Source organism: Microcaecilia unicolor, chromosome 3 (genome assembly GCF_901765095.1).
Source record: "Microcaecilia unicolor chromosome 3, aMicUni1.1, whole genome shotgun sequence".
Classification (NCBI taxonomy): domain Eukaryota; kingdom Metazoa; phylum Chordata; class Amphibia; order Gymnophiona; family Siphonopidae; genus Microcaecilia; species Microcaecilia unicolor.
In genome coordinates, this window is record NC_044033.1 from 224,515,924 (window position 1) to 224,528,032 (window position 12,109).

General features: G+C 45.5%; 1 protein-coding gene across 1 annotated transcript in view; it reads left to right on the top strand.

Moving 5' to 3' along the window:
• The first annotated feature begins 623 nt into the window (after positions 1–623).
• Positions 624–12,109, top strand: part of LOC115464418 (vomeronasal type-2 receptor 26-like) — a 45,251-nt gene continuing 33,765 nt past the window's right edge. Inside the window, exon 1 of the mRNA XM_030194800.1 lies at positions 624–661. Within this exon, the coding sequence (XP_030050660.1) occupies positions 624–661 (38 nt within the window). The remainder of the gene's footprint in view (positions 662–12,109) is intronic.

The following is a 12,109-nucleotide window of genomic DNA, read 5'->3' on the forward strand; positions in this document are numbered from 1 at the left end:
GTGTCTGGCGGGGGGGGGGGGGGGGTCTCAGTGCAACATGTGTGCAGTCTATCACACCTATGATTGAGGGGAAGTGAGCAACAGCGTAGAAGGCAGCCATGTTGTTCTGCAGGGCCTGGGGAGTGGTGGGGAAGGTGATGTATTGAGAGGTGTGGGTAAGGAAAGCAGCAAGGAACTGAGTGAGACAGTTTGAAATAGAAGCCTGGGTGAAACCTGTGGTAACAGCTAGTACAGACTGGAAACTCCCAGTGGCAGGGACAGAGAGAGAGGCAGTGACTTTGAGGTGGACAGGGATAGGGTTATTCCTATGGGTCCTGGGCTGAAGAAGGGGTTGCAGCTGCTCACAAAGCTGCTGAATGGTCGCCCTATCGAACCGGAACCTTGTGAGACACTGCTGGTCAGTGAGGTCTAGGAAAGTGGTGCAGGCCCTGAACACTCAGGGCAGTGAATAGCTCCTGCGGTGTGTGTCCTCTTCCTCCACCATGCAAGCCACCAGTAAATTTAGTCCCTCCATTTCCCCACTAGTGCTCAACAACAACAACAAACAGAACCTGACTCCAACCACCGACAAACACGCTGCAAATGCAAGCACTCTATCTGGCCACTCACTCGACAAACAGGAAATGACTGTGGTCAAACAAACAGCTGCAGCACTACAAAGGTAAGGGAATACAAATAGTAACTTGGGAACAGTGAATGGAGAGGGATAGTGTAATATATGGTAACTGGTAACATATATTAAAGGTTTTTTCCCTGGGGCTCTGGGGGGGTGGGGGGGCTGTGCCAGGGTTTTGGTGGATGGTGCTGGCTGGAAAAGGTTTAAAGTTAGTTTGGGAATTTTTTTTTTTTGAGTTAGGTGAAGTGTGAGATGTTTCTTAAATATGGTTTTATTTTACAAAAAAAAAAATAACCCATGATTAGGTGGGGATTGTACTATAAAATGTTCCTTGCTGTTTTGGGTACAAGTCAGGTTAAAATTGACTTTGAAACTCTCTATATAGGAAGTTTTGCAGTAACTTCTATGGGGGAGGGAGAGCAGCCAAGATTCTAAACAAATCAGAGAAAAAAAAAACCTGTCTTTCTCTGACAAGCTGATTGGTTGAGTGATGTCAGATATTCCTCTAGGGGGGGGTGAGTTGCCAGGGAGACTGCTGAGCAGTGTTGCCAGGTGGGCGGTTTTACCGCCCAATTGGGCGGTTTTCCGCGACCCGCCGCAGGAAATTTTTGCCCGCGGCGGGTTGCGGTTTTTTGGGCTGCTTTTTGGGCTTCAGGGCGTTTTTTTGGGCGGCTTTTTCGGCCGCGGGGTTAGTGACGTTTTTGGGCGGGGTTAGTGACGTTTTGGGCGGGGTTAGTGATGTTTTGGGCGCCACCGATGATGGGGGAGGCGGGGCTGATGACGGGGGAGGCGGGGCCGATGACGGCGGGGGCGGGGTGATGACGCGGGGGTGGGGGTTTGAGTTTGGGCGGGTTTTGGGCTGTTTTTAGGCTGGATTGGGTGGGAAAAAATTTTTCCACCTGGCAACACTGCTGCTGAGTGAACTGAAGAGGAGAGCAGGGAATGACTGGGAGAGAAACGTGTGCTGAGTGTGTGAAATGTAAGAAATAAAAGTATATTTTATGAGTTTAAAGTGAAATAAGTGACATTGAAAAAGGGTACTTTGATATTGAAAGTGAGCTGAGGTGAGTGTGAATGTTCCAGTATAGCACTGAATTTCCAGAGATAAGTGATTTACCATTTTAGGGTGAGAGAGGCTTTGATTTGTGGTGGGAATTGTACTACACGAGAATCCTATAAGGGTGTCAGGAAAAAAAATGTGTAAGGATTTTGGAAGGACTGAGAGGTGAATCTGATATTTGGAGAAAGTTGCTAGTAGGCAATGTCTGTGGAAGGTGTGTTTTGTGCACATGTTCTGATTGCAGAACAAGGTTTGAGGTGGCAGATTAAGCTCTGCTTTTGTATGAGTGTGCTGTATGCTCCAGATTGATCTGATAGCTATGCAGAGTCATGTTATGTATTTGAGTGGGGCTTGTGAGATGAAATGTTGAAACATCATTGGAATAGGGACTGTGTACTGTGTGATGGTTCTGAATGCAGTACTGAAGCCTGCTGGAGTGTTTAGAACAGGGAATCAACAGTGAGAAATAGGTTTTGTAGTGAGAAAACCTTTAACTTATTTTATTTCAATTAGAGAGTGTGACCATTGTATTGAGAACTGATTAATTGTCACCAGAGTGGAGTCAGTTCCTGGACAAGCAGGGAGAGTTAATTTCTGTAGATCATCCGCTGAAGGATTTCCAGATGAGCTCCAACGCAAGAAAGACATCACCTAAATAAATCCAAATACAGCTAAGTGACATTGTCAAGGGTGTTGAAAGGAATATATTATTTTTTTCACAACATCTTAAGGGAAAACCAAGGAACAGATCATCAGATATTAAAAATCCATGAGATCCCTGCAAAGTCACCAATAGTGCACACAAAGGCTCCAATTTTTACATCAGGAAAGAGAATAATAACAAATATCTTATTTTGATAAAAAGACAATTTAAATACTTATCAGAAAAGGTTCTTTTCTGCCTTTTTGGGTGAAACAGAAAAAGTTAAGGGTATACATGCAGTTCTACATTTGAATGTTGAATATGTTATTGCAGTTCTATTAAGCCACACACTAATTGTGAATTAGAGTTTATTTGAATGAAAATTTGCTTGCATTTGTATTCAATAAAAAAAAAAGATATTTTGCAAATCTGAAAGTTTGGTCCTTCCATTTCAGGAACCAATCCTAAATTTAGCTTCTTTTCCTCCTTTATTCTTTGAGAGCAAAGGACGAGGTTAGTTTATTTGTTCCACTCCCTCGGCTGTGAGTGTGTGTTCCCTGGATATTCGCCACGACTACAACAACAGGTATCTGGGAGCACATCACTACAGTCCAGCCGAGAGGGGTGGTAACAATAGGGGGAGGGGATGGGGCAGATCGAGGAAGGGGTAGGAAAAGGTGAAAAGGTAAAACACAGAAGATGCAGGTGAGGGTGAAAACTTTCAGACTAGGGCACACAGACAAAGGTAACAGGTACTCAACAAACTCTCAGCTTTCTCTCCAAACAACAATTCAGCTCTCCCAACAATGATCTCGCCACTCTCCAACTCCGCACAATCGCTAATGGGTCTAAAGACGATTTTGCCCTTACTCTGGTCCCTTTTATTTCAGGTCCAACTACTAACACCCATGTCCCCGCCCACGCCAAACCATTTCACTATCCGTTATACCTTTGAAACGTCTATCTGGTAACACCGCCCCTAAAACGCCCCCGACACGCCCCTTATGATGTCGGCCGTCGATGGGCGTTTGCGCGTAGAGAGCGTCTTTAAAGTCGTGTTTCGATTATTAGGTTTGGATGCACTTTGGTCACGGAGACGCACATATGCCTTTTGGGTCGCTTTTTGGACGCCTTTGACTTTCAAAAATAAGCAGGATAGTAGAATTGGAAAAGGTGCAGCGAAGGGCAACTAAAATGATAGCGGGGATGGGACGACTTCCCTATGAAGAAAGACTAAGGAGGCTAGGGCATTTCAGTTTAGAGAAGAGACATCTGAGGGGAGACACGATAGAGGCATATAAAATAATGCGTGGAGTGGAACAGGTGGATGTGAAGCGTCTGTTCACGCTTTCCAAAAATACTAGGACTAGGAGGCATGCGATGAAACTACAGTGTGGTAAATTTAAAACAAATCTGAGAAAATGTTTCTTCACCCAACGCGTAATTAAACTCTGGAATTCATTGCCGGAGAAAGTGGTGAAGGCGGTTAGCTTGGCAGAGTTTAAAAAGGGGTTAGACAGTTTCCTAAAGGACAAGTCCATAAACCACTACTAAATGGACTTGGGAAAAATACACAATTCCAGGAATAACAAGTATAGTATGTTTGTATGTTTGGGAAGCTTGCCAGGTGCCCTTGGCCTGGATTGACCGCTGTCACGGACAGGATGCTGGGCTTGATGGATCCTTGGTCTTTTCCCAGTGTGGCATTACTTATGTACTTATGTACTATACCACTTGTCTGTGGTACAGCCAAAGATGTTTAACATATTTATAAATGATTTGGAAATTGGAACAAAAGAGGTGATTAAATTTATAGATGACACAAAACTATTCAGGGTGGTTGTTAAGAAAACATGAGGACTGTGGAACACTACAGGAAGACCTAAGAAAATTGGAAGACACTGAAATTTTCTGCCTAGTGTGTGGTGGCAGCCAACAAAAACAAACAGAATGCTAGGAATTATTAGGAAAGGGATGGTAAATAAGACTAAGAATAATATAATTCCTCTATATCGCTCCATGGTGTGACCTCACCTTGAGTACTGCTTTCAATTCTGGTCGCCGTATCTAAAAAAAGATATAGTGGAATTAGAAAAGTTTCAAAGAAAAGCGACCAAAATGATAGAGGATGGACTTCCTCTCATATGAGGAAAGGCTAAACAGGTTAGGACTCTTCAGTCTGGAAAAGAAAAGGCTAAGAGGGGATATGATTGAGGTCTACAAAATCATGAGTGGTGTAGATTAAAAGTGAATCAATTTTTTACTCGTTCAAAAAGTAAAAATGCAATGGGACTCTCAATGAAGTTATTATTATTATTATTACATTTGTACCCCGCGCTTTCCCACACAATGCAGGCTCAATGCAGCTTACATAGTAATTTGAAATACAAAGTTAATAGAATTTTAATAAAACAGTAGTAAAACAATGTAAAGTTGGGCTTAGTAGTGTATGATAAGTTGAGCTAGATAATATATGACTAGGATAAAAGAGGGTAGACAGGATAGGATAGTGTAATTTGGGAGAAAGGGTAAGGAGGGATAAAATTAAGGAGAGATGGAAAGAGAAGGATGGGAGGTTGGTATTTAAGTCAGAACAGAATTGGGGGTGGAAGTTGACGAGATTAGGTTGGGGCATTTGGGTAGGCTTGCTTAAAGAGATGAGCTTTCAGCATTTTTCTAAAGGGCAAGAAGTCGTTTATTGATTGGTCTGGGTATAGCGTTCCAAAGCTGGCTGCTCAAAAAGGAGAAACTGGATGCGTAGTACGTTATGTGAAAATACTTTTAAAAGGAATAGGAGGAAATATTTTTTTCACTCAAAGAACAGTTAAGCTCTGGAACATGTTGCCGGATGATGTGGTACCAGCAGTGAGTTTTATCTGGGTTTAAGAAAGGTTTGGACAAGTTAAGGGTCGAAAAGTCCATAGTCTGCTATTCAGACAGACATGGGGAAGCCACTGCTTGCCCTAGGATTGGTAGCATGGAATTTACCTACTATTTGGGTTTCTGCCAGATACCTGTGACCGGGATTGGTCACTATGGAAACAGGATACTGGGCTAGATGGACTGCTGGTCTGATCCAGTATATCTATTATTATGTTCTTGTGGTCCTATATACATTCAGGTACAATAGGTATCCCCAGTTTCTCCTGTACTGGCTGACTCCTTCTCAAAAATGGTGTCCTTAGTGGTATCCTCTGCTGAAATATTGTTCCAGTTGATTGAATGGTTAAAGTCTCTTCAATAAAGATCAGATTGGTTCAGAGTGTTAGGCAGTGCTCACAAATATGATACAATAGCATCTCTTGATGATCATACCCCTCCCAATCCCCCCCTCAACATAATTCCCCGGTGGATCAGTGGACCCCTCCTGCAACCAAAACATCCCAGGCGGTCCAGTGGACACCCCCCCCCCCCCCCCCCCCACACACACACACACACAATACTGGTCTGGTGGACTCCCCAACCCCCACCAATACTAATGGGCCAGACCCTCTAGGGGCCACTAAAAGCCTTGATGGTATAGTGGAATTCTCCTTCACCCCCCAGACCCCTAAAGGTACCCTAACATTGAAGGCAGAAGGACCGCCTACTCCCTCCTGCCTCTAGCCCACATGCTTCAAAATGGCGGTGCCCAGCCCCAGCCCAGTACATTCTCTTGGATTTTATTGTTTCCCATGTTACCCAACTTACATTTTCTTTCCATCCTCTCATTTCAACCCTAATATTTATAACTAGTAAAAAAAGGCCCGTTTCCAAAACCAATGAAACGGGCGCTGGCATGTGGCTTTTTTGTGTGTGTGTGTATGTGTCACAGAGTTATTTTGTGTGTGAGTGTGAGTGTGGGGTGTGTGTTCAGGTTGTTGATGTGTATCTTTTTTTTTTGTTTTGTTTTTTGGGTGGGGGGTTGGGGGATGTGCTGTGCTGGCAAAGTGGGATGGATTGGTGTGTGGCTTTGAGGGTGTGTTTCTGTTGTATTGTATGTGTGTGGTTTTGTCTGTCTAGGAGGTTTGTGGAGAGGAGTCTTTCTGTTGGTGAAATGTAAATGTGGTTGTAGGGGGGTCAGCCTTTGCTGAGTGGTGGATTTTTTTCCAGGTTTTTTTTGTTTTGTGTTGTGCTGAGGCAGCAGTGTTGTTTTAGATGGGCGGAAGGTAGAGGAGCACGTTCTTGGTCTGTCGGTATTTTTTGGCCGTTTCAGGGCTGCTGTAGGGGAACGCTGGAAGAGAAATGTGCTGTTGGAAGCAGCGCCATATTTTTCTATTGGGCTGGGGTTCTGGGCATCCTGGAGGTGGGTGACGGCTTGCCTGAGGACGGGGATGGTTGTTTTAAGTTGGCGGAAGGGAGAAGAGCACGGTCTCGGGCCGTCGGGGGGTGATCCGGTATGTTCGGTCCATTTCAGGCCGGCTGCAGGGGAATGCTGGAACATTTATGCGCTGCGGGAATCAGCGCTGTCTTTTTCCGGGTGCTTGGGGAATCCCCGAGGTGGGAGACAGCTTGCCTGAGACTGCGGATGGTTGGGCATGACCTTGGCTGCTTTGGCAAAAGGGGAAGAGGAAGGGGGTGGGGAGTTACCTTTAGCCGCGTGAGAAACCATGTATTCTTTGTTTGTTTTGTATTATTAGTTTGCATTTCTGTTGAAGAAAGAGTGGATGCCTTTCGAATGATGGAGGTGGTGCGTCGGTGTGCGGTTGTTTCGTTAGTTTGGCAGCCAGTCTCCAGTGATTCCTAGGCAGGGAAGGAAACCAGTGATTCCTTGCTCGCTGTTTGCTGCTGGCTGGGTCACGGGTAATCCTTCCAGCTGGGCCGCAGCTTGTCCTGTTCGCCCACGTCCCAGATGGTGAGGGGCACGTTGTTTTCCGGCTCCTCCGACTCCACATCAAGCGATCCCAAATATAGTCTGTGCTATAGGCCCTCTGGCACTGTTCAGTACCGGCATTAGGCATTTAAAAATTTCTCACCCCCACCCCCAACCCCACCCCGATCTATTTTTGCACATACCCACAGCAGGAATATTCTTCTCTCGTTCCAGCGGTGGTTCTTTGCTCTCCATGCTGCACAGATGATGAGACATTCTGCTGGGGAATGCTCCTCCCTTATTGTCACGTAGTTTCCTCTGATTGGTCCGTCTTACGTTGCCTAGCGTTGCCTGGGAACGGTGTTGTGATGGTCCTTTGTGTTTCAGAACGTTGAGGGTGTTTTTTCTGATTGGTCCGTCATGCGAGGGTGGGGCAGACAGACATGGTCAGTGTTGTGGCTTCACCACCATGAACTGACGAACCCTTCAGGGAGTGACTGAGTGACTTCAGAACGTTGTCTTCAGAACATTGAGGGTGAGTTTTATTATAGTAGACTAGTAAAAAAGGCCCGTTTCTGACACAAATGAAACGGGCGCTAGCAAGGTTTTCCTCGGAGTGTGTATGTTTGGGAGAGTGTATGTGAGAGTGACTGTGTGAGAGTCAGAGTGTAAGTGTGAGTGTGTGTGTGAGAGAGAGAGTGAGTCTGGGTGTGAGTGTGTGTGTGTGAGAATGAGAGTGTGTGCAAGTGTGTATGTGAGACACAGTGTGAGAGAGAGAGTGTGTGTGTGTGTGTGTGTGTGTGTGTGTGTGTGTGTGTGTGTGTGTGTGTGCGAGAGAGAGAGTGTGTGTGAGACACAGATTCTCTGTGAGAGTGAGTGTATGAGACCAAGCGAGTGTGTGACTGTGTGGCACATAGAGAGTGAATGTGATACAGTGTGAGACAGAGTGTGTGAGAGTGAGAGTCAGAGTCAGTAAGACATTGTATATGAGAGAGAGAGTGTGAGCCTTGCCCTTCCAATCCATGCCCATCTGTCCCCTGCCCCCTCCATTCAACCTTTTCCAGCAATTCCCCTCTCTCCCTGAGCCCTGCCCTCCCAATCCATGCCCATCCATGCTCCTCTGTCACCTGCCCCCTCCATTCATCCCAATCCAGCAATTCCCCTCTCTCCCTGAGCCCTGTCCTGCAATCCATATCCATCCATGCCCATCTGTCCCCTCCATTCATCCCTATGCAGCAATTCCCCTCTCTCCTTGAGCCCTGCCCTCCCAATCCATGCCCATCCATGCTCCTGTCCCCTGCCCCCTCCATTCATCCCTATCCAGCAATTCCCCTCTCTCCAAGCCCTGCCCTGCAATCCATATCCATCCATGCCCATCTGTCCCCTCCATTCATCCCTATCCAGCAATTCCCCTCTCTCCTTGAGCCCTGCCATCTCACTCCATGGCCATCCATGCTCCTCTGTCCCCTGCCCCCTCCATTCATCCCTTTCCAGCAATTTCCCTCTCTCCCTGAGCCCTGCCATCCCAATCCATGGCCATCCATGCTCCTCTGTCCCCTGCCCCTCCATTCATCCCTTTCCAGCAATTCCCCTCTCTCCCTGAGCCCTGCCATCCCAATCCATGGCCATCCATGCTCCTCTGTCCCCTGCCCCCTCCATTCATCCCTTTCCAGCAATTCCCCTCTCTCCCTGAGCCCTGCCATCCCAATCCATGGCCATCCATGCTCCTCTGTCCCCTGCCCCCTCCATTCATCATTTTCCAGCAATTCCCCTCTCTCCCTTCCATGACCCCCCTCGCATTCATGCTCTTCTCTCTCCCATGTCCCAGCCTGGCCCGCCCTCTTCTTTCCCCCCCCTTCTCATCCATGCCCCCCCCCTTCGCATCCTTGCTGTAGTTTCTCCCCTGCCCTCCCGCTCCCATTGTTCAACTGCCCACCCTCTTCTCTCCCCCCAACATCCCTTTTTTTTTTTTTCCTTTTTAAATTTACCTCCGTGGCGGCAGTTCCGGCAGCGCAGCATCAGGGAAGGAGGCGGCGCTCCCGACGTCTAGCCTTCCCTTCGCTGTGTTTCGCCTTCTTCTGATGTCATCCTTGACGTCAGAAGAAGGCGGAACACAGCGAAGGGAAGGCTAGAGACGTCGGGAGCGCCGCCTCCTTCCCTGACGCTGCGCTTTGGTTTTTTTTTCCGCCGTCGACGTCATGACGTTTGCCCTCGACGTCATGACGTTTGACGCGAGGGCGGGGCATAGACGACTGGTAGCCTGGCTGGCTTCACACCACGAATCCATGAACCCTACAGCCAGGGAGTGTTTGAGTGGCTTCAGAACGTTGTCTTCAGAACGTTCACGGTGCGTTTTATTATATTAGAAGATATGTAAACCATTTGGATAGTTTCAGGCCCATTTGCAGCGCTATTTAAGTGGCCCAAATGACTCCTGACTAGTTAAATAGTGTTAAGACGGCTAAGCACTAATATTCACTACAAGATAAACGGTTATCTCCGCTGAATACTAATGCATAGCATAAAGCAGCTAATTGGCTATATTGCACGATATAACTGACTAGCTATGAATATTCAGCACTTGGCCGGCGATGTTTGGCGGCAAAATTGGGCACCATAATCTTTACTGGCCAGTGCTGAATATTGACTTGGCCGGTTATGTTTAACCCGGCAATATCCAGACTGAGAGTCGATTGTGGCACTTAGAAGGCCTGCCTTCAGCAGGCTGAATAACAGCTGTTTTATTTTTATTTGTGGTATATTAAATAAAAATAAATGTGAATTGCGATAGTCCATTTGTTTGCATGGTATTCCAGAACATGACAGCCCCTGTCATCTTGGAATTTGTCATGTGAATCCTCCCTCTCCCAAATACGTCTTTGGGGTCACATTAGTGACTCAGCATCACAGCATATAGCAATCTAGTACACATTACAACAGTTAAAAGACCAACGGACACTGCAAGCCTCCTCGATTTGCTACATAGGACAACATCACGCATAGGAGCCAACTTTTCAAAATTATTGGGGGTGCTAAGCCCAGTGGAAATAACCCTTCCCTGGACACATGCAAGAAATTTTCTCAATATTAGGGGTGCTCAAGCACCCACAGCACCCAGAGACTCGGCTCCTAACATCAGTGAAATGACAATCCTAAATTGTCCACACCATCCCAACACAGCTTTCTTATGATCAAGGTGCAAATACAATCACTGAGAGGTAACACTTTCAGTAGCAGAATGCAGTATACAAACTCCAGGGGTTCCCACAGCCAACCATCCATTCTGTATGCGCAAGGTGTGAAGCCTACACAATTGGAAAAGTTAGGGGAACAGGTAGGTGGCCATATAGATAATGAGGGAAACAACAGGGAATGTCATGCACAGGGAGATCTCAGGCCTTATTGCAGTTGTGCCCACATGCATATCTTTGGTTGACACTGTATCTAGAGCTCGCCTCATTCCCAAAAGTGATTACCAGTATCCACCCTTCACTGTGGTTGAATCTCAGCAAATGTCAAGGCAACCTTACCCCTCACTATGGGCCCTGTTTACTAAGCTACACTAGGGGCACATTAGCGTTTATAATGCGTGCTAACCATGTTGATGCCCATAATATTCCTATGGGAATCTACAAGGTTAGTGTGCTCATTTTTAGCATACGCTAGCGCACCTTAATAAACAGTGCCCTATATTTGCTAAACATGCACCTACGCACATACCAATGGCATCAAAGATTATAATGCTGTCAGACCACACAGCAATTTAATGCAGGATAAGGGACATGACACTCTAATGATAACCACACTTTAGTCAAGAAATGAGCCACTGAAAGAATAGAGATCTCCTGTGAACACATCTAACCTGCTTTAACACATATTTGGTCAATAGCAAACCCATGCTGGAAAGTTGTGATTTTAACTGTGTCTATAGTTTTATTCATCACATTTTCTTTTGTTTAACAGTATGACCATGACAACCACATTACATTATAAAAATATGAAGTAATATGTAGAGGAAGAAAAATGTAAAAACAGGAAAGTACTATTGATGGTAGACATGTGTACACTATCACTGATTACAATTATTTTCATCTCACCAAGACTCTCTATATAATTAATAATTGCTGGTTAATGAATGTGCAATTTCTATAGGATTATATTAAGAAAGAAAAGAAAACAACTTGTATTTAATTTCAAACACATATCAGGAGAAGACATCCCTTGAGTGTGAATCTTTGAGGAGCAGGACTCTATAAAGATTTAACAGTGCCCTCACCAGCTGCTGAATCACAGCTAATAATACAGAGATCTGGGTGACATCAGTATGAGACTTGTGCTGTCTTCCCTCAACCTCCTGTGTGTCTTTGCACAGATTTACTGGTGTGTAGTTTGAAAATTCTTGGTCATCACATGACTTTTCCTGACATTATTTTAATATCCAATACCTCTGAAACTTCCTCCCTCATACCACAATTGCAGAGGAGGGCAAGCAGGAGTTTGTTTCATAGGAAAAGCTGTTTCTCATCCTGAAAGATGGCAGCTCCTCTGATCCTGATTTTCATACTTTGCTACATCGAATGGAAGGCCAGTGAGGGCCAGCTTCCACCAATGAAATATAAAAGCGTAAAACCAGGATACCACAAGGATGGAGACATCATGATTGGGGGACTTGTTACAATGAGAAATTTAATAATCCCAGAACCACCGTCCTATATAACTTTTCCCACATGGAGATTTTATTACTAGTAAGTAGAATAGTGGCTTAGTTCCTATTGGAGACACACTAATGATTCATAGATGGTCTGTATCTAGAAATGCCAATTTGATTTGTACCTTAATGAAGGATCTTTAGATAAGGGAGACCTTCTTGGAATTTTACATTTGCCTATCACTATTCAGTGGGATGCTGGGAATTTGCTCATGATCTAAGGGTTTACAGTTAGAAATCAGGATTTGTAAATAAATTGTTATTACCAAAATACACAGAGGTACAGATTC